The 26,898-nt window shown below is 41.3% G+C and overlaps 1 protein-coding gene across 3 annotated transcripts; it reads right to left on the minus strand.

Annotated features, from left to right (window-relative positions):
- SFT2D1 (SFT2 domain containing 1) lies at positions 1–26,525 on the minus strand. 3 transcript variants are annotated; one of them, XM_075146318.1, is made up of 8 exons: positions 26,364–26,525; positions 13,326–13,412; positions 11,568–11,650; positions 7,668–7,749; positions 5,250–5,285; positions 4,418–4,476; positions 2,971–3,000; positions 1–706 (listed from the first exon to the last, which is right to left on the minus strand). In XM_075146318.1, the coding sequence occupies exons 1-8, from the start codon at positions 26,424–26,426 to the stop codon at positions 667–669; spliced, it is 480 nt and encodes a 159-aa protein (XP_075002419.1). In that variant the 5' UTR covers positions 26,427–26,525; the 3' UTR covers positions 1–666. The 3 variants fall into 3 exon arrangements, with proteins under 3 accessions (XP_075002419.1, XP_075002420.1, XP_075002421.1); XM_075146319.1 differs by lacking the exon at positions 5,250–5,285; XM_075146320.1 differs by lacking the exon at positions 13,326–13,412 and having other exon boundaries at positions 26,364–26,521.
- Between the last annotated feature and the right edge of the window lie 373 nt (positions 26,526–26,898).

Here is a 26,898-nt window from a genome sequence, read left to right on the forward strand (position 1 = left end):
CACCTTTAAAACTAATTTATTTCACAAATCTCATTTATACATTAGCCATTAAGTTCTTTTAGTAAAAAGTATTTAAGTATGAAAGTGAAAAAAAAATCATTTAAAATATAGCTTTTTAATAAAATCCAACAAGCTTTAAACAGACCTTTCACATATTCTCATTAAGCTTTTTCCATAATGCACATGTATAGACGTTTCAAAGGAGCATATAACTTACCAAATCTTTACAATGTTTATAAAACTCTGTCTTTGGAAAAGGATACAATGAATAATATACAAACATAAATAGCACATTGCAAATTTTAGACAGAACTGTAAATGAAATCTTTATGCATACTACCCAGACTGTAGTGGCCTGCCTCCACTGGGGAATAAACTGTGTTACTGGATGCAAGGTAGTTTTAAGACTACTCTGCACAAAGTATTCAAATGTACTTTTTTGTTAAAAAAAGCCTAAAAGTTCCAGAGTAAATACAAACAGTTCACCCAATTTATTTTTAAAACTGTTTCTAGTAAAAATTATTTAATCCCCCAAAATGCAAAAGGCAAGGAAAATACTAAATTGTTACTGGGTATTTCATGAGTGGAAAAGTATAGTTTTCCAAGCAAAATTCACAGAGGAATAAAAGTTGGCTTTTAAAGCATACAGTGGTTCCTGGTTTTAATTTATCCTAGACAGGACGAGAAGCATTTAATCACGGCATCCCTGTAAAAAGAAAAAAAAAGTCAGTTAAGATATTTGTTATTTTCTTTACATACATATTTAAACATTACATATTTAAACAAAAAATATTACATAAACTAAAGACAAAAATCAATAGTTTATCAAATGCAGGATCTTAACAGCCATCGTTACGTTGAGTATGTCACAGCACCAGCTAAAGCAAAGGCTCAAGCCTGTTCTGAAGCTCAGGTCTGCCCATGTTGTCCAAGTCTTCCACACTGTTTACACTCAAGCATACGCTAAAATGCAGACACCGTGTTAAAAATTGTTCTGCAGCACACTTGGCTTAGCGAAGGTCAAAGCCTTATTTCACAAAGGCTGGCCAGCAAGGGCAGGGCTGAGGAGCATGCCAAATCCAGACAATCAGCAAAGCACAGGTGCTTTGAGTCCAAGGCACACTTGAGTGAGACCATCGTGTCGCAGGGAAAAAAAGCAGAGGCTGAAGGGTGTAACGTGCATGTCCTGACAGTGCAGGATGAAGAGCTGGCTCAGCCTTAAGGGTTGAAAGATCTGAAGGGGTCTGTTTCTTTAACCGACAATAAACAGACTGTTTTCTGACTATTCTACTTAGATCACTCACTTTAGTCTCCTTTATTTTTCATTTTCTCAAAAATGTGTGACAACTTGCTAAGGGGTGGAATTTGTATTCTGTAGTTAGTCAATTTGAAAAATGAAGAAAAATACTATCATGACTCCTTAAAGTCACTGTATGTATGTTTTGTTGTTGTTGTTTGGGGGTTTGTTTTTTTTGTTTAGTGGTGGTTTTTTTTTTTTTTGCCATGCCAGCAGGACAGCCACCATTAATTGAAAATAATAAAAAAAACCCCCATGAATCAGTAAATTGTTGTTAAGAGTAAACCATTAACAGAGTTAAATCAGTAATGACAATTTTGTTGAAATCGAGATAAATGCATACTTTCAACAAATGACATAATACTGTTCACTGGCACTTAACATGGTTTAGATCACTATCTCCATAAGAAAGGCAACCTATACAAGAAATTTATGATAGCATCCCACATATGCAAATAACTCAATAATCCGTAAAGAAATCACTGTACTACTAAAAGCAGTCTGTGTAAAATCCCATTCTTTGACTCATAAAATCTAATAGCCAAATAAAACCCAAGAAATTAAGCAATGCATATAACCTAATGTTTTTCTGACCAGAACTTAAAGTACTCTTGGTAGGGAAGAAAAGACCAGTGACTAGTAGCTCAACTTGTTTTCTGTGCCAAGCAGAACATTAAAAAAAAAGAAAAAAAACTCCCACAACCCTACTGAGACTGTCATATGGCCACAGGAACTATAGGAATTCAGAATACTACTTTTGACTGGGTTAGCCTGAGATGTCAGAATAGTAAGATGGCAATTTGAAGCCTAAGTTCAATTGAAGTATTTAATCCACTGTAATTATCAACTACTATCTTTAAAGAAAAAATACATATATGGCTTAATCCTCCCTAGATCAAATCTGAAGCTTTTAAAAAAAATCCATAGTACAGAGTTTTTGGTGAAGTTACAGAAACACTACAGGAGATACCAGATGAAAGGGACAGACAATACTTTGTATTCTTTTTTTCCCCATTTTCACTACAGAAAACCTCGTTAAGTAATATACAGACATGGAAGCATTTTATTTTTAAAAAAATAACACATTGCTGAAAGACCAAACTGCATTTTATGTGAAATGAAAAATAGATTCTTCAGTTTGCATGTGGTTTCACTATGTGTTTTGCTAGCTTTCATTCCCTTTTTGTTCACACAAGAGTGAAATGAAAGAGAGAAGCTTGCAAAAATGAAAATTAACATGAAGCATTGCCTTTGCCTCTCCTAAAAATGATGGAGGAATTCAGAAGTAGACTTAGCAGCTAAAACTATGCTTGTTTGTTTGCTTTTAACTAAGACCTCAGATCCGTAAGTTATCTTTAATGTAAGTACTGGAAAAGTCACTATTGCATCAACACATTTTTAAATCACTGGAGAATTTAAACAAAACCTCAATTTATTTTCAGTGATGAAAACTAGAATGAAATTTAACAAAGAGAATTACTATGCACTTTACTTGTATTTAAAGCTTATATTAAGCATCACTTTGAGTTCAGCTATGTCATTTTCTAAAAATTAAAAGGTAAGGAAGCAGGTTATGTTTTCTCACATACTGAATTTAAGGACTTCCCCCCCCTCAGCATAAAGATAACCGACTTTTGTTAGATAAGAAGATAGAAGTAATTATGCAGACTCACCTTGCATAAGGAATATATGACAGACTATACCTGAAAAAAAGAGGAAAAAGTGTATTTGACAGTGTTCATGTCTCTCCTAGAACCCAGTTATTTCACTTTAGTCCAGCATTAATAAAAGCAAACTATTGTAACAAAACTTTAAACAAGATTACCTACTCAATTGAATGCTTACCTGAGAAAAGAGGACATGCTTGGACAAGAACTAAACACACTGCCAAGGACTTCCTGGTTTACTTTTTCTTTGGTTTTTTGGTTGGTTTTTTTTTTTTTAATATAGTGCGTAACTTCTATTGCACATAAACTTAAAAAAGCAGATTTACTATCACTAGTTGCAAAAGGAATGGAGATTTCTGGAAAACGGTATTCTTCAGGATGACAGAGAAAACTTTTTCCAGTTTAAAAGACAATATACATTACTATGCAAATATACATCTAATCATATTATTTATGTAACTCTAAATACAGATATATTCTGTAGTATGAATAATACGCCACAATTGTGACACTCAGCTGATAATTCTATTATCCTCTGAAACTTGCTTCTCGCAAGCCTCCAGCTATGTTTTGTTCTCATGCCCAGCCTGGTCAAGCTCTAGGACACTTAACAAATGTGAAGCTGTCTGCTGTAAACACGTAGAACGAAGTTGGAGTTAGCAATGTTCCCTCTATCTAGTATCAAGCATTTACCTGGCCCAGCACGACACCCAACAGTCCCTATCCTGAACAAATGGTTATTTGTCCTCAGATCCAAGTTCAGTATAGACACTGTGCATTCAGGGCAAGTTCAAACAAGAACTGTGGTCACCTTGGATCGCCTAAGAGTTAGTACCAAGTAATTCACCTGGGACAAGGAGACCAAGTGTGTTCAGTTGTATCTCCATGGAGAAAGCAGTAACTTCCAAAACTTCTGCCAGGCTTGCAAGCATTCACCTAACTGTGCTCACACATTCCCGAGCCTATCCCTTGAGCGCATCTGGATGGTCATCATCGCACCTGCTGAGCTAAATTTACTCTCTCACATCCACCCACTCTTTACCCAGTGCCGCTGAATATTCTTGGGCCAGGACACACCCTACGAAAATGTCATTTAGTTTCTTCCGCTTCAAAAATGAAAATTTAGTTAGAACTCAAAAAAGAGGGAGATAATGAATAGCAGGGCATATGAATACTTTCACAACAGAGAAAAGGCATGAGAATTTTTTTGCATATATATTCCTTTCATAATGCCTCAAATAAGTTCACACATTGCAGAATATATTTAAAATTACCATTTTTGCAAGACGATTGCATATAGATTTTGCTGAAGTTACACAGCCTAGCTTAGAAAAACAGATTGAGGCTAGCATTTGGGCACACTTACGTTATGCGAAGCATATATATATAGGTTTGTAATCATGCAGGTGTAGGGGCAGGGAGAAGAAATTAAAATGAATTTTAAGAATCTTACCAGGTCATTGCCAAGAACTGCAATATGCAGAACAACACTGCCAAACCTTTTTTGTTCCACTAAGTAAAAATATAGCAAATATTGCAAGTTAGTTCATTCTGCACCAGTCTATACTATAAACAATTGCAATAGCCTGTTCAGCCAAAAATTTAGTTAACCAACGATGCCCAAATTTCCTTGCCTCAATGTAATTTACTACTCCTTTCCACTCTAACAACTTTCCATTCATTTTATCTGTCACTTCATTAGCATCATGCTATGAAAATCTTCTCTAGCTTTGAAAACACTTAACAGCGTCAATGCTAACACTTTCACTTTCATTCACAATACTGTACTTCTGCAAATATGGAAGGTCACTTCAGCTACATATTTACTTCTATTGAACATAACTACAGCCAGTTTTTCAATCGAGATGCCTGAAGGTACTTGTGCTGTGTCTCTTCCTTTGTCTTAATTAGTTTAATATTCTGTACCCGCGGTTTGTAAAGACCACTACATATTCTCTGATATTCTCTGACATAAGTACACATCAGTAAGATGAAAGTACATTTTAACTTGCTTTTCTTAGTTCTTATTCCAGAGGTCTGCAGACTGAACCTGACGCTCTAGATTTTGTACTCTCATCTACATCACATGCAGGTGGAAGGGTGCATTTGCTTTGTAGCCAGCAGGCTCATCACTCCACCTAAACTCAACTGCAGTTGAAAACACAAATACCATACACACAAGCTCATCTTTCCTCTACAACTGAAGTGTATGTTAAAACGGTAATACAATTAATAAACTAACCAAGCTAGATTGCTCTTTAGAGGAACAAAGTATTCTCACTTACCCAGAATACAGCACACAGAGTCAATACTAGGAAAAGCTGGGGGGAGATGAAAGGAGAGACAAAAAGAAAAGAATGAATACTCAAATACACAACAAAGCAAATACAGTAACTGTTTTCATGTTTTCAATGAGTAATCAGCATTTTCAGAATTAACTCATGAAAGAAGCAGAGCCAAAGGCTGTCACATAGTGACGATATGCTGAACTCCATGTAAAGTGGTGTTTTCCAAAGCACAGTATAATGTGCTCCATGGCCAGAAGGGCTGGGACAAGTCTTAGAAGAAAGAGGAGGCTGGAATGGACTTCAGGAATCAGGAGCATAACTAGGTCTGTGTAGCCTTATGTGTTAGGTCTATTAAGAGGTGGGTTTAGATGATAAAGCTTGCTTGAAAGCAACCAAGTAGTCTGGGAACTGCTATTCTGTTATTTCAGTACATAGTATCATTTTGGATCTAGTGTTCATAACATCAACATCTGACAAGTAAGGTATGTGCATCACCATGATCAACCCATCACTAAAAAACACCCATTCACAATTACACTATTTGGCAAACACAGGCTCTGCTTCTTCTGCCAGTGTTTTTTCATCTTCTGACAGTAATGAAGAGCCCACTAGGGAGCAGCTGCTTCACACACAGTGAAAAAAGCTCACATGAAGCTTTATTCAAGCTACTTATACTTTGATGGAACATTACAATGATATGGTTTACTATGCCAAATTAATCATGCCATTTGTGCAAGCATCACTTTGAACTTTTCCACTAAATCTCACCTGGCTCCCTCCATTTGTCATTACACGTAGTAGAAAACAGAATGAAACTCTCAATTTTCACTGGAAAAAAATTTGTTGGCGTTTTATTGAAAGAAATAATAACAGACTCTCTTGACATTTTCCAAACATATTTGTGACTCCTGAGCTGCCTACAATTCTAGCTTTGTATTAGGATGGGGAAGAAAACAGTCAAATATGTCAAAAGTTTTCTAAACTTTAGAAGTTTACCAGTTCTTCTCTGTATTACTGAAATTTTCCATTCTAACAGTCTTAGTTCTCATCCAATGTTCCTACCCCCTATTAGATGAAACCTTTCATTCTGTCTTTTCCTAACCTTATTGGTAGCTCTCCTGCACAGGTAGGTAGGTAGGCCTGTGATGTTTTTTCTACTCTCTCTTCTCTTTCCACTTCCCTGATGTGTCTTGTTTCTACAGCCTTCAAAGCAAGTTATTTTCTTTGTCACCATGTCTGAGCACAGTGGATGATAGGATAACAGAGCAAATAATTTTGTGCTGGCTGTTTTAGTGTCTGGCTTAGGCCCTCAGCTTGACCAGAAAAAGCCCACAGCTGTAAAGCGTTGGAGAATTCATGCTCAGCAAACTGAGACTCTAGAGAATTGGAGATATTCTTGGACATTTTTACTGCAGACCTATGAAACATAACTTCCCTAGGACTTGTAACTTGGTATGATTTGGAAGAGATGGCAAAAAGTCACCTCTTTAACAAAGCTCAGAGTCCAAACAAGGATCAAGTCACCGAAAGATGTGGGCAAATGTGAGCTTCTCAAATCAGAGTATAACTTCTTTTTTTCGTGTGTGTGTGTGAAAAAGACTATACAACCCATATGACAGCCATCCAGAAAGAATTTATGAGGTGTTTCTTATCCACATTAGATGTAATCAACTAGAAAAGAAAGCTATATGATAGCAGAATAGAACAGCCAACTACATTTAAAAACAAAAGTTGAAACAAATCAGGAGGAACAAGAGAGAAAGTAAGTACAAAAGAGAAAAGCAGCAAGGGCAGAAACTTGTTTTTAACTACCTAATATAGAGTTTTGGGATAGGAATTCTGAGATTGGGGACGGGGCTCTTTTTTCTATTCTCCTGGAAGAAGAAATGATGGTCATGGAAGTAAAGGAGCCAAGGACCTCACAATAGAGAAGTGTGAAACTGAACACATGGCTTCCCAGACTTTGGGGAGAGAAATTAATTTTCTCCATTGCTCTGAAAGTGCTGAACCACTAAGCTATAGAAACAGAACTGCAGCCAACAAACAACTGTCACGCTAGACTTGGTGACTACTGCCTTTTCACAGTAGCTGAGAAGTCTCTCTCTAGCCTGGTTCTTGAACAAATTGTTTTAGAAAACAAATTAAAAATAATCAACCTAATATTAGCATTTAGTAAGAAATATTTAGTAAAAAACACTTTACTCCAAATGATTAATTTAAAAAAAAAATCGTAACCAACAAACACACAAGCTCATAGAAAGGAGTTAGATAATCTTTATGATATACATTGACTATTATTACTCAGTACAAAGAAGAGCTGGACTGAGAAATAACCCCTCTTTAGTAAAGCCTCAGATTTAGCTTTGAGGCTAAGGAAAACTTTTTAGCAAAAGGAAGTAAAGACAGTGTATTTACCAACATAACAACTGTAGTTATTAATCTTCTTGGCTCAAACATTGCTTTCAATTGCTTCAGTGGCCCCATCAGGAAACATGTACTAATAGGAGGGAAAAAAACAAAACAAATCATAGAATCATAAAGGTTGGAAAAGACCTCTAAGATCATCGTGTAGAACTGTCAACCCAACACACCATGCCCACTACACCATGTCCCTAAGTGCCTCATCTACACGTCTTTTAAATACTTCCAGGGATGGTGACTCATCCACTTCCCTGGCAGCCTGGTCCAAGGCCTAATCACTCTTTCAGTAAAGAAATTTCTCCTAATGTTGAATCTAAACCTCCCTTGGTGCAACTGGAGGCCATTTCCTCTCGTCCTACTGCTAGTTACTTGGGAGAAGAGACCAACACCCACCTCGCTACAACCTCCTTTCAGGTAGTTGTAAAGCGCGATGAGGTCTCCCCTGAGCCTCCTTTTCACCAGGCTAAACAACCCCAGTTCCCTCAGCCGCTCCTCATAAGACTTGTGCTCCAGGCCCTTCACCAGCTTCGTTGCCCTCCTCTGGACACGCTCCAGCACCTCAGTGTCCTTCTTGTAGTGAGGGGCCCAAAACTGAACACAGGATTCGAGGTGCGGCCTCACCAGTGCCGAGTACAGGGGCACGATCACCTCCCTGCTCCTGCTGGCCACACTATTTCTAATACAAGCCAGGATGCCATTGGCCTTCTTGGCCACCTGAGCACACTGCCGGCTCATGTTCAGCCGGCTGTCAATCAGCACCCCCAGGTCCTTTTCCTCCGGGCAGCTTTCCAGCCACTCTTCCCCAAGCCTGTAGCGTTGCCTGGGGTTAATGGTAAATCACTTTCAAATAAATCTCTGCAAAAGACAATAAGTAATTAACCAATTTTCCAACAGTTAGGTGAGTACAAAGGCTTTAAGAAAGGCATTTCAGTGTTTAACACAGAGACCTGCTAGAATGAAAGCTGAAATACTCCACGAATTTAGTCACGGAAACAGCTTACGTATTGAGTCACCCTTGATCATAAAATTATTTCCAGAACATGACATCCCTCTGCTTTGAGTGGTAAAGTTAAGGTCTAGTGAATTTCATGTTGAGGCTGTTCTAAGAACTGACTTGCCAAAAGGATGCAAAGAATACAAAGACCAAACTTCTGTAGAAAATTTCTGTTTAACAATAAACTTTTTTACCCAGGCAGCACACAAAGTAGCTACAATCAATATTACAGGGCAGCTCTAACTCTTTGCCCAAACTCAGCACGCAAAAAAAGAAGGAAAAGCTTCAGTTGCTTGTATTAAATCCTCCTGCTTTCTTCTACTCTGTAGTTAATTTGAAGGGAGAATGAAAACCATCAGCAATGCTATGCTGTACCTGTTCTTGCAAAGAAATGTGATGTGAACCAAGAATTCACAACCATAGGAGTAATTATCTGGCTTCAAATATTCTGAGATGAGTCTCTTCATTCCCTGTCATTGAAGCCATTCTGCTTTGTAGAAAATATTTATTGAGAGAGTGAGAATGCCTGTAACTTTGTGGTGGTCTGAACACTTTACTACAGTCTAGGAAACCTAGTTTAACTCCTTTTTTGATTAATATTTCTTTATATGAAATGAAACAATCAGTACGGAAGAGTTGGTAAAGCTCCCTCCTGAAACCAGTCATAAGCCTGGTGAAGAACGCATCTTCTAAGATAGAAGAAATATGGGAAACCATGTCCCAAGCAGTAAACTGAGCCCATGACCTCCCACACCCAGATGTTCCCCTACCAGCAACTTTGTGTATATATCCCCTTCTCTTCACTTTTTCTTCTTTAAGTTGCATAGACAGACCTCAAAAGTCCATATAAATGGAAAAAAAAGTTTTCTCAATTCAAAAGAAAAAATATGTTTTAAAATCACTGCAATCCAAACTAATTTTTTCCTCAGTATTTTTTAATCTTGGCTGCTGGTGAACAGCCAACTACATTTCAAAATAAAAGTTGAAACAAATCAGGAGGAACAAGAGAGAAAGTAAGTACAAAACAGAAAAGCAGCAAGGGCAGAAACTTGTTTTTAACTACCTAATATAGAGTTTTGGGATAGGACCAAATTAAGACCAAATTAAGACCAAAAAAAGAGACCTGAAGAACTAGAATAAAAAATTAATTAGCTGGTGGAAGGACAGGGATGATGAAACTATGATGGTAAAAATGAGGGAGGTTCAGGCCACATAAAATAGGTGGGAAAAAATATAGAAAGCAAAATGCATTGATGCTAGCCTGATTAGCATTGAAGGACAGACATCACAAGAGCTTCTCCAGAGATGTGAGAGAATCCACAGGGAGCAGAAAGGCTGGAAAAAAATCTAGAGGTCCTCCACTTACACAGGGTATTTCTTATACACAAACACATTCTGTAGAAGATACACTCATCATCCCAGAGAAGAATCAAGTAAGTATCATTGTTTTCATGTTTGTGGCTAGAAAATCATAGTAAAAACAGGCTAGACAGGACTATTTAGTAAGAGTGGTAACTGCATTTGTTTTAAATGCAGACTTGCAAACAAGCCTGGAAAAGTTTAAATCTCCTTGTCAAATTGGGACTTTATTGTAATTTCTTACTGTTCTTAGAACACAGTTGCCTGTTGTTTATATCTAAAAGGACTACTCTTTTTACTTCTCTCTTTTTACTTCTAATTTTAGTTGGAGTCCAGACTAAAGTTTTTCAATATTCTCCTAAAAGAAATACCAGTGTGTAAAAGCTTTCCTCTTAGTTCACTGACAACTAGATTTGATTAGTACCAAGTTTCTAAAATGCTAATTTAATTTGAAGCGGTGAAAACACACCCAGAATACTAGGGAAGGAAAAAAACATCCAAAAAACCAACAACAAAGAATAAAGAATAAGGTAAGGGAGAGAAAGGGAAATACTCAGTTTTGCCTACCTCCAGTATTAACTTTTTGTCTTGTTTTATTATGAGATGGAATAGTTATACAAATGAGACTCAATTGCAGTATAAACATTTTCGTCCCCTAACAAATTTGTTGAGGAAAAGCAGTACACCATCACATTTCTCAAATGCTAATGTCACATTGCTGGACTTTTAACAGATTAACTCTTGAGTCAAAGCATTGTTAAGTGACTTGATTAAAGTCACAGAGTCCGTGAAAGTCAAGACCAGACTCCATGGCTTCCGAGTCCCATGACTGTGCTTCAACTATGCTAAGACAGTAAGAGAAGGAGGACAAACAGAAACTGAAAATACTTTATTGACATTAAGTTGTTTCTTACATATCTTTCAAACAGTGAAAGAAGAGTTTTAGATCCTAGGAGGTCCCTTCTGCAAATCTTTTAAGACTAACTGCTATGGCGAACACTGCAAAGAACAAAGCATAGAATTTAAAAATTCACTATGAGCCATTTTTAGATTCTGCCTGGCGTTAGAGTCAAAATGAGGATTTCCTGAACCTCTCCTTTTTCAGAGTTTTCCTAGAAACAGGATGATCTCTCTGTTAAAAGCAAAAAGCTCCTTTCAGTAACAAAGCATCCACACAGCGGGCAGACTACCAGTTTGCCCCTGAAACTGAGGTACCTCTCTACCTGGCAGAAGGACTTAAAAAGTACAAAACATTCAGCCAGCAATTTGTTATTCATACTTCAGACAGCAGTTGTAATGTGTCCACAAAACAATCACAACAGACATCACAATGGGGCAATAACAAGTGAGCAAGTGATATCCACTAATTATGATAATCTTAAAACTGTAAGACAAACAAGATTTTATGTTATTAGCATTTCAATATGAAAACAATGTTGTTTATACACAACATAAGCAGACACGATTTTAGAGTAAAAGCAAATGGAAATGTAGATGAAAAGGAGGGTACTTTTCTAATAACAATAATTAAGAAATTGTACCTGGCTAATGCAGCAATATTTCCCAGGGTGTAAAACACTGCAAAAAGTTTGATCCCTTTTGGGAGCCATAGCAATGCTGTTCCCTATAAAAGACAGGTTATTTGTATGTTTGTAATTAGTTAATTCAATTTATTTAGATTTTATAGTCTATAAATATATATTCAGACTATGAAGAATGTCATTCTAACATATACGAGGAGACTATACTGTTCTCAGATTTGTAGTAGTCAATATTCAGCATACTTCTATTGCCATCTACTGGCAAAATAATGTATTGGTTTACTATATTTTACAGTACTTTTACAACTAGGCAATGGTTATTTATATTGTTTATAACATTTATTTGTACTGTTTATATTCCATTTATGACACTTTCAGTTTTGTTACAGTGCCCCACTATACATCACACACCTCTGCATACAGTGGAAAAAATGTCATAAGCCACACTAATATCCACCATCTCCTTTCTCCTCCAATCAACCATCTGGACTCGCAGTCCAGATACGCACTGAGGCTGAATAGAAATATTTTAGAACTCTTACTTCCAGATATCTCTTGTTTCCACTAAACACAAAAAAAATCCAAAGCCTTCTGCTAACCACAGTCCCTATGATGATCAGGGAGAAATATAGCCTGAACCAGAAGCAAAACATGTTTTTTTAGTTTTTTTGGTTTAACTCTTTTTTTGTGTGTGTGGTTTTGTTTTTTGGGTTTTTTTTTTGTTTGGTTTGGGTTTTTTGCTTTGTTTTGTTTTTTTTTAAAGCCGCGATGTGGACAATGTGTCCTTAAAAAAAAAAAAGCAACTATATTCTGCCCAATTGCAATTTCAGAAACTAATGCACACAGGACAAGTTTACAAGTTTCTCCATCCTACTACGAGAATGCATTATGAGTCAAAGCAATCTGCCTGACAGTCTCCACAAAAACTGCAGATGTCATCCACACACATTAGCTAAAGGCTGCTGACTAGCTTACATCAAAAGTAACATTTGACTTCATAATGAAACAAAAAGAAAAAAAAAAAAAGAAAGAAAAAAGAACAGCAGCAGTCTGGATACTTCCCCAATGTTATTTCACTTGCTTCTGGGACTTCCCATGTAGATGAAGAACTGCTTTGTACTGCAAGTTACATGTCAGATTTTGATAGACCCAAACAATTAATAGATCTCAACTCTTAACTGCAGGCTTGAGTCTCCTGCCAACACCTCAAGTCCAAGAACGAACACATGATTTGCTGACCATAAGATCAATAGGAGTGCAGCAGGTTTTTGAAGCGTCAACATGCTACCACAGTCATCACCTATTGATTTGTGAGTGTGACAGGTTACAATTGTGGTTTCTTCAGCCTTTAAAAACCTTTCAAGCTTCCCCCTCCTTTTCCCCCTTTGTTCAAGAGAATAAAAATAAGATGGGTACACACTGAACAACAGCAAAAGCTCTTTCCTAGTACACTACTCACAAATCTAAATCAAAAATAAAGCATATTTTGTCAGTGTTCAAACCTTCTAGTAAGAAATTTTATTACGCTACAATAAAAATGTTCTCTGCTGTGAATGGAAAAAAGATGGTCAAAATCCTAATTTACAGAACAACAGCCCCTACATGCTAATTATACATTTAATGTCCAGTTAAATTTATGGATACAAAATTTAGGATGCAGGATAAAGCAATCACAGAATCACATATTAAGTATGAATATGAATGAGGTTCTACTGTAGAACATTAATAAAGTACAGGGAAAAAAAAAGCTTTACTTACGAGAATAGAACACACAATGCCAGCAACAAAACATATGGCAAACCACCTGACTCGAGTACCAAAGCTGAGTGTTGAGGCATCGAGGACCTTAACAGGAAAGGAGAGGGAAAAAAAAAAGGTATTACAAACCCAGTTTTGAACAATCTAAAGGACTTTTTTTTTTACTATTGAAGTCCTTAATTTCAAACAAAATAATTTTTTAGCCAGAAACAATTATTTTACCTTGCTTAGCAGTTGCTTGCATATTAATTTTTTCAGTTTAAGAAATTATATTAGCAATCTGGAAACATATTTCCAAAACAAACAAATAAAAAAGACAAAACCTGTGAAGGTATATCCTGGCACTCATGCAATACTGCTCCACTTTCAAACAGACTGTCTTTTCACCATACAATTACAACTGAAAATTATCACAATCGTACCAAAGCAGAAGAATGAATGGACCTTCTAGCAATTTGCAGGTGAACATATCTATTTGTGCAGCACTGTACGTTCCTATAGACCTTTTCCTGTTACTAGACAGAAGCCATTGTACATATTAGTACAAGTATTCACTGCAAGCATTATGATTCCACTTCAATTACTGCTCCTTAAGGGTGAAGGTGTAGGCAGATTAACACAGCTTGTCTCATCAGACAGCTAACTTGCTGAAAGGGGTAATTTTACTTCCTGTTTCTCCAGTGTGACTCCAGAACCTGTAAGACCCCTTAATGAGCTGAGCTAGCTGACACAACTCACGAAGTGGGAAAAGAACTAATGTTCCTTCTATTCTGATGACTTAAGTCCTATGCTAGACTAATGAGCCAAACCAGCTCAGCCAGATGTCAGAAAAGCGATGGGCTGATATAAGGAAAGAGGCCGGGCCACATAGCTGGCAGAAGAACAGCGCCTTTCAGCAGAAGTGACCGGTTAGATATGCTCAGCTCATCTTCTCCACCCGTGCTGTAAGAACAATGTATTTCAGCTTACTCCAGGTCACTAAAATGAAATATACTTTCTATTCTAAACCAGTCTATTAAGTGAAGTGTTGCTTCAGCTTACGTAAGATGACTATAAAAAGCTAACTTTCCTATTTGTTCAGATGACACAAGCAAACTTGCCCTGTTGTGATGTAGTCTACAGGTATTTTCAATCAAGTATTATTAACCAAATATACAAGTTAGGGCTTCCCCAACCAGTAAGTTTGACGTTTCTCCTACTCTTTTGAGAAATTTATCTTTCAGGTAGCGGTAAGTGAATGAACGAAATTTGATTACTGCTTAGAATGACTTCACATCTGTACAAGTGAAGAATCCATACCTAGTTTAATAAAAAAGGGCACATACAAGCACACATTTATGTGCTGTGATGAATCAGCATCTGAACGTATGTCAACAAGGAATAGCTTGGACTACTTTCTACTTATAAAAAAATTGCTAACCTTATTTAATCAAATTAAATACTTTGAATATTTACTTAAGAAGGGGGTTCAGAATACTAAAAATACTCTTTTACACTTGCATACTGTCTGAGCAGACATAGAGCTGGGATACAATATTGTTCTGAATTTTTTTTCCCTTCTCTGTGTTCAGCAGTTAAGACAGAACTTCCCAAAGGTCAGAAGATGCAGCTTACCTTGTTAGGTCCAATTCTTTATCCTTATGTATGCATTAAAGAAATAGACAAAAACAGTAACTGAAAGATGGTTTAGTATTTGAAATCAAATTTGATAGTCATATTCCTGAATGCTTATACATCTAAGAAGTTGTTGTGGTTTAACCTGGCAGGCAGCCAAATACCACGCAGCCGCTCACTCACTCCCCCCGCCCCCCCAGTGGGACGGGGAGAGAATCGGAAGGATGAGTGAGAAAAAACCCGTGGGTTGAGATAAAGACAGTTTAATAAAACAGAAAAGGGAGAATAATGATAATAAATAATGATAGAATATACAAAATGAATGATGCACAATACAATTGCTCACCACCCGCGCTGACCGATAACCAAGTAGCGATCGGTACTTCCTGGATCACGCCTACCGTTCATATACTGAGCATGACGTCACATGGTATGGAATACCCCATTGGCCAGCTGGGCTGGCTGTCCTGATTATGTTCCCTCCCATCTTGTGTACCTAGCTCAGTCAGTAGGCACGGGAGCTGTCCTTGGACTAGGAGGGCACTTAGCAACAACTGAAAACATCAGTGTGTTATCAACATTCTCCTCATACTAAATCCAAAACCCTATCCCAGCCAAAACCGGGACAGTATCCACCCCTTATTCCATACCATTTACGTTATGCTTAGGTCTCACATTTTTCGATACATTTCAATTAATCACCACTATCTTTTTTATATATATACATATAGAATACATATACATACATATATACATATAATACATATACATACATAAATATATACAAATGTCCATTAAGTTCATTTAGTCCACGACTTTGGGCTCCATCTGTCATAACAGTCTTTCAGGGCCAGAAAGATGGTGTGCGGTGTTGGGCTGTTGCATCCTGAAGCCAGTTCTCATTTCGGTACCGCTGCACTCGTTCAGTTCTATCATCGTTGCACTTTGCTCAGTTTCATCAGAGTTAGTTCATTCTTCGTTAATCTGGGTGATTCTCACTGCTATACCATTGATAGCAACCACAGAAATAATGATATACAATATCATATAACAATTGACATCCTAAAATTCAGTTCATTGGCTATTTTCACCCAAAATCAAATCCCCTTGAGGTACACACCGGACTTGCCCATCCTTTCGCATCACCCACCAAGTGCACCCGGGTCCTTGAGGAAAAGCAATCCCACGAATGGGTTTTCCCTTGCCAGAGGCAGGAGTAACCCAGACCGTCTTCCCCAGCATATTTCTTATGTGCACGACAGGGACTTTATCTCCACCTACAGTACCTAAGAGTCTTGACTGGGCAGGGCCAGCTCGATTAACAGACCCCCTAGTGTTGACTAACCAGGTGGCTTTTGCTAAATGTGTATCCCAATGCTTGAATGTCCCACCACCCATTGCCCTCAGTGTTGTCTTTAACAGCCCGTTGTATTGTTTGATTTTCCCGGAGGCTGGTGCATGGTAGGGGATGTGATAGACCCACTCAAAGCCATGCTCTTTGGCCCAGGTGCCTATGAGGGTGTTTCGGAAATGAGTCCCGTTGTCTGACTCAATTCTTTCTGGGGTGCCATGTTGCCATAGGACTTGCTTTTCAAGGCCCAGGATGGTGTTCCGGGCAGTGGCATGGGGCACAGGGTATGTTTCTAGCCAGCCGGTGGTTGCTTCCACCATGGTGAGCACATAGCGCTTGCCGTGCCGGGTTTGTGGGAGTGTGATATAATCAATCTGCCAGGCTTCCCCATATTTATATTTCAACCATTGTCCTCCATATCAGAGAGGCTTTACTCGCTTGGCTTGCTTGATTGCAGCGCATGTTTCACATTCATGGATAACCTGTGCAATAGCGTCCATGGTTAAGTCCACCCCTCGATCACGAGCCCATCTATATGTTGCATCTCTTCCTTGGTGGCCTGAAGTGTCATGGGCCCACCGAGCTATAAATAATTCACCCTTATGTTGCCAGTCCAAATCCACCTGAGCCACTTCAATCTTAGCAGTCTGATCCACCTGCTGGTTGTTTTGATGTTCTTCAGTAGCCCGACTCTTGGGTACGTGAGCATCTACGTGACGTACTTTTACAGTCAGGTTCTCTACTCGGGCAGCAATATCTTGCCACAATGCGGCAGCCCAGATGGGTTTACCTCTGCGCTGCCAGTTGTTCTGCTTCCACTGCTGCAACCACCCCCACAGGGCATTTGCCACCATCCATGAGTCAGTATAGAGATAAAGTACTGGCCATTTTTCTCGTTCAGCAATGTCCAAGGCCAGCTGGATGGCTTTCACCTCTGCAAACTGGCTCGATTCACCTTCTCCTTCAGCAGTTTCTGCAACTTGGCGTATAGGACTCCATACAGCAGCTTTCCACCTCCGATGCTTTCCCACAAGGCGACAGGACCCATCAGTGAACAGGGCATATTGCTTCTCGTTTTCTGGTAGTTTGTTATATGGTGGGGCTTCTTCAGCACGTGTCACCTCCTCCTCTGGGGATATTCCAAAATCTTTGCCTTCTGGCCAGTTTGTGATCATCTCCAAGATTCCTGGGCGACTGGGGTTTCCTATTTGGGCCCATTGTGTGATCAGTGCGACCCACTTACTCCACGTGACATCAGTTGCATGATGTGTAGAGGGGACGCTCCCTTTGAACATCCAGCCCAGCACCGGCAGTCGGGCTGCCAGGAGGAGCTGTGCTTCAGTGCCAACCACTTCCGAAGCAGCTCTAATCCCTTCATATGCTGCCAGTATCTCCTTCTCAGTTGGAGTGTAGCGGGCCTCGGATCCTCTGTATCCCTGACTCCAGAACCCTAAGGGTCGACCTCGAGTCTCCTCTGGTGCTTTCTGCCAGAGGCTCCAGGTAGGGCCATTCTCCCCGGCTGCGGTGTAGAGCACATTCTTCACATCTTGTCCTGCCTGGACTGGCCCAAGGGCTATTGCCTGAACTATCCCCTGTTTAATTTGTTCAAAGGCTTGTTGTTGCTCAGGGCCCCATTTGAAGTCGTTCTTCTTCCGAGTCACTTGATAGAGGGGGCTTACAATCAGGCTGTAATTTGGAATATGCATTCTCCAAAAGCCCACAACGCCTAAGAAAGCTTGTGTTTCCCTTTTGCTAGTTGGTGGGGACATGGCTGTTATTTTGTTGATCACATCTATTGGGATCTGACGACGTCCATCTTGCCATTTTATTCCTAAAAACTGGATCTCCTGTGCAGGTCCCTTGACCTTACTTTGTTTTATGGCAAAACCGGCCTTCAGAAGGATTCGCATTATTCTCTCCCCTTTCTCAAAAACTTCTTCTGCTGTGTTGCCCCACACGATGATGTCATCAATGTATTGCAGGTGTTCTGGAGCCTCACCCTGTTCCAGTGCGGTGTGGATCAGTCCATGGCAAATGGTAGGGCTGTGTTTCCACCCCTGGGGCAGTCGGTTCCAGGTGTACTGGACGCCCCTCCAAGTGAAAGCAAACTGTGGCCTGCACTCTGCTGCCAAAGGGATTGAGAAGAACGCATTACCGATGTCAATGGTGGCGTACCACTTGGCTGCCTTTGATTCCAGTTCGTATTGAAGCTCTAGCATGTCCGGCACGGCAGCACTCAGTAGCGGCGTGACTTCGTTCAGGCCACGGTAGTCTACTGTTAGTCTCCACTCTCCATTGGACTTTCGCACTGGCCATATGGGACTGTTAAAGGGTGAGCGAGTCTTGCTGATCACTCCTTGGCTCTCCAGTCGACGAATCAGCTCATGGATGGGGATGAGGGAATCTCGGTTGGTGCGATATTGTCGCCGGTGCACTGTTGTGGTAGCGATTGGTACCTGTTGTTCTTCAACCCTCAACAACCCCACAACAGAAGAGTCCTCCGAGAGACCGGGCAAGGTGGACAGCTGTTTAATTTCCTCCGTCTCCAGGGCAGCTATACCAAAAGCCCACTGGTACCCTTTTGGGTCCTTGAAATACCCTCTCCTGAGGTAGTCTATGCCCAGGATGCACGGAGCCTCTGGGCCAGTCACAATGGGATGCTTCTGCCACTCATTCCCGGTCAGGCTCACTTCGGCCTCCAATACAGTTAACTCTTGGGATCCCCCTGTCACTCCAGAAATACAAATGGGTTCTGCCCCTTTATAGCTTGATGGCATCAGGGTACACTGTGCACCGGTGTCTACGAGAGCCTTATACTCCTGTGGGTCTGATGTGCCAGGCCATCGAATCCACACAGTCCAGTAAACCCGGTTGTCCCTTTCCTCCACCTGGCCGGAGGCAGGGCCCCTCTAGTTCTGGTCATAGTATCCGCTTCTCACTTCTTGCAAACGTGAGTCAAGAATTCCTTCATTACAGTCCAAAGTAAGATCAGCCCTTCTACTCTGTCTGGGGAACTGTTCACTGGAAACTGGACCGTCGTGAGACAGGTTTTTCCTGACAACTGGAACAGCAGTTTTCCTGAGAGAACCCCCTTGTGTGATTGTTTTTCCTTGCAACTCACGTACACGTGCCTCTAGGGTCAAGGTAGGTTTTCCATCCTACTGCCTCATGTCCTCTCTGTGGTCACGCAGGTAAAACCACAGGGTGCCCCGTGGTGTGTACTTTCGATATCCTCTCTCTTGAGGAGAAAAACGCTGACTCCTAATGGCTGAGATACTGGTCCGTACAGGTGCGGAATAGGACCTATCGTCTTTGAGTTGCTGGACCTCCCGGGACAGTTTCTCCACAGCCGAGACAAGGGAGGAGGAGATAGTTTCTTCAAAATCCCAAAGTCTGCTAACTAAGACATCCACCGTTGGTGCTTCTTCCTCTGCCCAGGACAGCACTGCCAATGAACTGGCATACGATGCTGGTGCGCTCCGTACCGTTCCGCCACATGGGTCACGTGCACTGGACGTCATCTGGATCTTTGGGCGTTTGGTTGTTGTCCAGGTCGCTATAAACCACCTCCAGCACGCCTAGTTCTCTCAGGTACTGGATACGTCTCTCCATAGTGGTCCATTTGCTTGGGCGATATATAACATCTTCCTTGAAGGGATACCTTTCCTTCACACCTGACAGCAGTCGCCTCCAGAGGCTGAGGACCTGTGTCCCTTTTCCAATTGCTTTGTCAATGCCTCCTTCCCTAGCAAGGGATCCCAGCTGTTTGGCTTCCTTCCCCTCTAATTCCAGGCTATTGGCCCCATTATCCCAGCATCGGAGCAGCCAGGTAACAATATGCTCGCCTGGACGACGGCTGAAATCTTTCCGTATATCTCGCAGCTCACTCAGGGATAGGGATCGGGTGGTTTCCGTCTCGTTTATGAGTTCTTCTTCCTCCTCTCCTCATGATGGTCCTGCTCTTTCATCATCCCTTTCTAAACGACCTGACCTCCGCTTCCAAGATTTCCTCTTCTGTACAGGGGCAATGGATACCAGCAAGGGTTGGTCCTCTGGTTCAGCTGTAGGGCCTGTTGCTGGGGTTTGGGTAGCTGCAGTGCTTGTCATGGGGGTTGGAGTAACTGTAGTGCCTGTTGCCAGAGCCTGAGTGGCTGCAGTGCCTATTGCAGGGGTTGGACAAGCTACGGTGACTGTTGCCGGGTTTTGAGTAGCCACAGGGGTTGTTGTGGGGGTTGAAGTAGCCGCAGTGCCTGTCGTGGGGTTTTGAGTAGCTACCGTGTCTGTTGCTGGGGTTGATCTCCCGCTGCCCACCACCTCTGAGACTCGCTGCTCCGCCCGCCCTGACGAGGCAACGCCGTTTGCCCTCCCTCTTTTCTTGTTTCTGAGGGTTGATCTCTGGACAGTATTCCTGAATAGTTGTTTAACCCTAAACAAGGCCTGAACAACATTCAGGAGGCATAGCAATATGAACATGCTTGTTTGAACATCCCAAGGGTATTCAAAATTCTCAGGGAATATTGTGGACATCTTCGTGAAGAGGATAGAAGAAAAAGGAATTTCTGACAATATGGAAGGGAAGATGAACAAGTGGGAGAAAGTGTCCCATCCTGTCTCCCCCTTAAATTCATTCTCCAAGGAGAAAAAAGTGCAATTACTAATAATTTCTAAGAGGTGGTTCCCGATGTACAGAAATGACGGCAGTACCGAGTACAGATACCAGGTTAGACTTACGACCAATGATCTTATCACCTCATAAAACAGCAGCAAAATGATAATCTTGGCCCAGTTCCAACTGATGATAAACAGCACAAAAGGGAACACATATTGCAAGCAAGGTATTACATGACCCAACATTGAGAGCCAGCCCCACAACTTTGACAGCCAATACATCAACATTGTGACCAATCAATATAAGGAATGCTTATAACAATTTTTCCCTAACACACTTTGGTCAGATCTATCGTTATCTCAACCCTTCGAGCCCCACGTTGGGCACCAAAAGGGACTGTCGTGGTTTAACCTGGCAGGCAGCCAAATACCACGCAGCCGCTCACTCACTCCCCCCGCCCCCCCCCAGTGGGACGGGGGGAGAATCGGAAGGGTAAGAGTGAGAAAAACTCATGGGTTGAGATAAAGACAGTTTAATAGAACAGAAAAGGGAGAATAATGATAATAAATAATGATAGAATATACAAAATGAGTGATGCACAATGCAATTGCTCACCACCCGCGCTGACCAATAACCAAGTAGCGACCGGTACTTCCTGGATCACGCCTACCGTTCATATACTGAGCATGACGTCACATGGTATGGAATACCCTATTGGCCAGCTGGACTGGCTGTCCTGATTATGTTCCCTCCCATCTCGTGTACCTAGCTCAGTCAGTAGGCACGGGAGCTGTCCTTGGACTAGGAGGGCACTTAGCAACAACTGAAAACATCAGTGTGTTATCAACATTCTCCTCATACTAAATCCAAAACACAGCACTAGGAAGAAATTTAACCCTATCCCAGCCGAAACCAGGACAGAAGTACAGAAGGAGCTGGCAGGACATAACTGAAGATACCCATTTGAATCACGCTTTTAGTTACACCTACTCATGCAACTAATCACACGTACACAAAAAAAAAAAAAAAGAGAGAGTAAAAATCCTTTCCATCCCTGCTCAGAAATGAAGTGTGGATGGGCCAATACTATCAGTACACCCAAAGCACGCATTTCAGATTGCCTAGAAAACAGGGAAAGGATGAAGGTAAATCGTTTCTTCAGGTGTATCAGGCACATTGCTGCCACTTACTGCTATTCTACTTCTAGTCTTAATATCTGACAGCGTTCCTGAAACAACTACCAGGAAATTTCATTTTTCCTATAAATTTGAAAATAGCTTTAGCTTCATTTCAATCCCTAACAGTTATTAGGTGGAAAAAATACCATGAACAAGTGAACCATTCAAAGGCTTGGGACAAAAAATACCACAAGTTTTAAAATATTATTTTAAAACTAGTTTAATACATTTTATGGATTTAATTCTTAAAAACTTAGATTGACAATATATGCACAAGAACTTCAGGAAGATAAGCTGTGGCATGAGGGCTGCCAGAGCACTGCAACATAGCATTCTCTGTAATAATAAAACTAAATAAATTAATTGGCAATGTGAAGGCTGATCCTCCAACCATTCCTGATGCCATCACCATTTATGTTATCAAGCTGAACCTAGTTAATGCAATGTTTGAAATCCTGAAATTGGAGATCTGGTAATGCATTTTCTTAGTCCCTGATACCCAATATTTTTAAGGTTTCATGGAAGCACTGGAACTGGTTACCTTTCAGAGACGTTTCACCCCTGTAGTGAACCACCTTGCTGCAGAAGTTGAGTAACAGATAATAGTTCAACTACTGAAACCACAGACTTCAGCGCTAAAATGCCAGGCTACAATCCGTAAAAGTTGAGGACCTGACACAGTGCCTGCCTATTCTGCTGTATGTGCTGCAGGAGCAGTAATTTCTAAAAGAGGGGCTGTGAGACACCCTGAAGTAACAGCTTAGTTTCTTACACCTACACTCTGGTTCTGTGAACCAGAACCCTAGGAAAAAGTTAGTAAGTCTAAGCTGCCTATGTAACAAAAGCAGGAAACAACATAAGGGTGATTAGGACTTCTTTTATTGTCCGACATAAGCCATACAGCTAATCCTAGATTTCAGATAAAAAGAGTCGGCCTTACACTCTACGATACCTGCATTAGCAGAAGCTTTTACTTAGAAGACTGAAAAAATTGCCATGCAAATTCCACATCTGGGAAAAGATTCATATGGAAAACCGTGCAGTGGTGGTGGCAAGGGAGTTCCTATATAACACACCCTTCTAGCTATACTGCTTATCAGCTTGTTTCTAAGCAATAAAAAGAAACTACAGTTTTTCTGTAGCTAAGCTTTAATGCCAAACTCCTGGGCAAGAAGCAAAGATTTTTATTCACAGGATATTCCAAGAAAATATGACATCAAAGAAATGACCAAGACATCCAGAAATCAAGAGGAAACCCTAAGTGGAAACTGAAATCCGGAAGGCAGACTTCATGAAACATAAGGAACGGTCTTGCAATAGTCTGATACACAAGTCGCAGGCGACAGATAACAATGTCTTTACTGAATAGCTTGCTATGAACACCCAATAAATCATATGAATGATAATCTGCAAGGTTGCCTTTGTTCAAAAACAAAGGTTTTGAACATCTACCTAGGCTCCCCCCCACGTTAATTATCTTACAGAAGTTTTCCATGTGGGCAAGCAAAAAAATAGAAGCACTTTCTTTTACAGGTTTTAAGAAAGATTCTAGAAGTTAACAATTACATCTTTTCTAACAGTAAATTTAAGAATATGCAAGTAATGGAGAAAACTCAATTTCAAAAAAATGTTGAGTACATTTGCAGAATTGAGTTCCTAAGCAATATTTCAAAAAATATTTATAGAGATATGTTTTCATCTTCCCCTAACAGGTTTCCTTATATGTATTTCTATCAACACTTCAGAGTAAAATGTAAGAAATTTAAATATCTGGTCTACTCCTTGCTAAAATCTTGTTGAATGCTTTAAGCAGTTGTCAATTGACAACTATCATGAAATTACAGCCATAAAACAATCCAATGTGTCAAACGGACTGATTTTGTATTAGTTTTGGTGTTGATAAAACTAAACAGCATAATGCTGCCCTGACAACATCATTACATTGGTATATTTAAAATTTATTATTGATTTTTTTGGTAATACATTCCTTTAATTCCTTTTTTTTAATATTTAGAATAACTGATCTAATTGCAGCAAGAAGCAATAGCTGGTCATCTGAAGAGTTTAGAAAGTACAGAAAGATTTCATTGAACCATCACACAATTGTCTCACTATATACTTTTCTTCTACTTTACTTAACAGGAATTACTGCTGACTTCATGGTAATGGTTCTGCAAAAATCAAGAAGGAGCAGACTACATGAACATAAACCATATGATGGCTATTACACAACTATCAACTATTCCAAAGAGAGGGCCATTGTTTTTAACCAAACACATGTCTCAGTTCCAGAAAGGTCACCTAAAACAGCTGAAGATTTTACACGCAAAATGCATAACCTTATATTTTCTTTACAACCTCATCTCTTAAAAAGTGTTCTTCTCTGCATGGGTGCACATACTTTTTTGCTCTATTACACACACTTTAAAAACAGTCAACATCATTCAGCTGTAAAGCTATAGCTTTAGTGAATGTCACATATGAATTTCCTCACTAAGAAGAGGCTTGATTTCCAGTGTTCTAGAAATACATTGCTACTTTGAGAGAAACCTACAATAGAGACATTGCCTAACCTACACATCTGAGTTTTAGTTCAGTGCGTATTTATTTACTTTAAAGATCTTTCTGGTTCACCTTCTCAGCACGAAGCTCCTTTGCACGATGCCAAAGGCATATTTATATGTTTTCTTCTGTCACGTACTGAATAGGCTTTAAATATGGGCAGATTTTTCCTATTTAAAGTCTTCTCTGGCTATAACAACCTAATTACATGCAATAATCACATCATATATACCTTAGTTACTGACTTTTAACAAACAACACATTCTTAGCTCAGTTCTCTCCTTCTCAGGATATACACCTCAAATATAAAATTATTAAATACTTAGGCATTTATCTATTGATTGCTGCCTTAAAACAAACATCACACCATCAAGTAAAGGAGAACTCTACGTCACTATCATGTGTCTCATGTGAAATGTGCCTGGGGATGGCAGATTAATTAACCCTCTTGGAATTGAACTAAGAGTAACAGAAATTTAAGTATTTCTTTGATAATCTTGTGGTAAGATCAGAAGGTGAAGCATCCCTCCCAAACGCTGGCAGTCAGCTCTGGTGTGAAAGGGCACAGATGCTACACTGCTTCCAGAATCAATCAGGTGTGGATGCAATTGCTGCTTTACTGCGGCAAAGAGGCCAAGTTCATAAACCTTGAAGACCAGCAGCAACTCAGTGCAAAGACAAGTGAAGCATGTCAGCAGCAAGCTTCTGGAACTAATGTTATGCCATAGACACCAACTACACTGAGGTTCACCGAAGTTTATTAGCCTCAGATCCAGGCTGCTCTATGTTCCAGCTCCCTCCACCATCATGCTCCAGCACCCTGTAGCACACAGTATCAAGATATTCCATGGTGTGGGGCACTTCGACTTGCAGTCAACACCAATTAAAAGGGAGCTGATGGTATAAATGGTTCTTAATAAGTATGCTCAGCTTTGCTTCAACCGAGAAGTGAAGTCTCAGAAACATATGGTGTTCAACCCAGTAAAAAAAACAACTGACGATAAGGAAGGTAGTGGGGAGGAAATAGAAAAATTAAATTGCACTTGAGGAGTGTGGGGCAAAAAAAGGAACGTCAGCACAATATACACAAAACTATCTCTGTCTCGAGAAAGTCTTTCATCGCTTTTGCAAATTCAGGGGCATAAGGAAATGGAGAAGCAATTTAGAAAGAAAACCTATTGTTTAACTGATCCTCAAGTACCAAGGCCGTGTAGGAGGAAGAGCACACACAAGACAAGGAGATCCTGTTACCTCGAAGCAGGACGTGGAAAACAAAACCAAAGGACCCCAAACCGCCAACACAAGAAAGAGCTGCTCCGCACACCGAAAATTCGCCAAAACTCTTACTCCCGGGCAGGCTCTGGTGCCCACAGACCCCGTCCTTCGGCGCACGCTGCAAACTTTCGTCTCTCCTTTGCCTCCCCCTCTCTCCCGCTTACTGACCGGGACGAGCACGCAGGCCGACACCGAGGGGAGGTGTGGGTGCACAGCCCGGGGCGGGGGGGGAAGTGCGGGAACACGGCGGCGGCCGAGGCACGGACTCCCGTGCGGGCCTGGGGCAGGGAGGCTCCAGCGGCCCCCCGCCACGGCGCCGGCGACGCGCAGCCCCCCGCGGGAGAGGAGGCGCCGGCCTGCAAGCCGCAGCTCGGCGGCCGTTACCGGCGGCCGTTAGCAGCGGCCACCAGGTCGCCGGTGCGGGAAAGGGGAAGAAGAACGGGCGGTACCTGCGCCGTCAGTCCCTGCTCCTCGTCGTCCTGCCCGGTCAGCACCCGCCGCAGCTTCTCCATGCCGTCGCTCGCGCAGGGCCGGGCCGCACCGGGCCGGGCCACACCGGGGGGGCGGGACGGGACAGGACCGCACTCCCCTGCAGGGCCGCTGGCCCAACCGGAAGTGACGCACCCACAGGTTTCGCCCCCTGGCGGGCGCGGCCGCGCAGCACGGTCAGTTTCCCGCGGGGCGGGGCGGCGGGCAGAGCGGCGGTTGGGCGCGAGGTGGCGGCGAGGTCTCGCGCCTGCGCACTTGGGCGGCGCGGCCGGGGCAGCGGTGGCGGCGGCGGCCTCCCCGGGCAGCCCCTGTGGGTTGTCGCCGCCGGGCCGTGTCACGCAGTCGGGGGCGATGTGGGCGCCTGTGCTGGGGCCTCGCTGGGGAAGAAGAAGGGCTTTTCAGTGGGCCCGGCTTCATCGCTGGCTGCGGAATTGGCTTATTTCGACGCGCACAGAAACGGTGATTTGCATGAGCTCAGTAGTCCGGATTCGCCGT

The sequence above is a fragment of the Calonectris borealis genome, chromosome 3, assembly GCF_964195595.1.
Source record: "Calonectris borealis chromosome 3, bCalBor7.hap1.2, whole genome shotgun sequence".
NCBI lineage: Eukaryota > Metazoa > Chordata > Aves > Procellariiformes > Procellariidae > Calonectris > Calonectris borealis.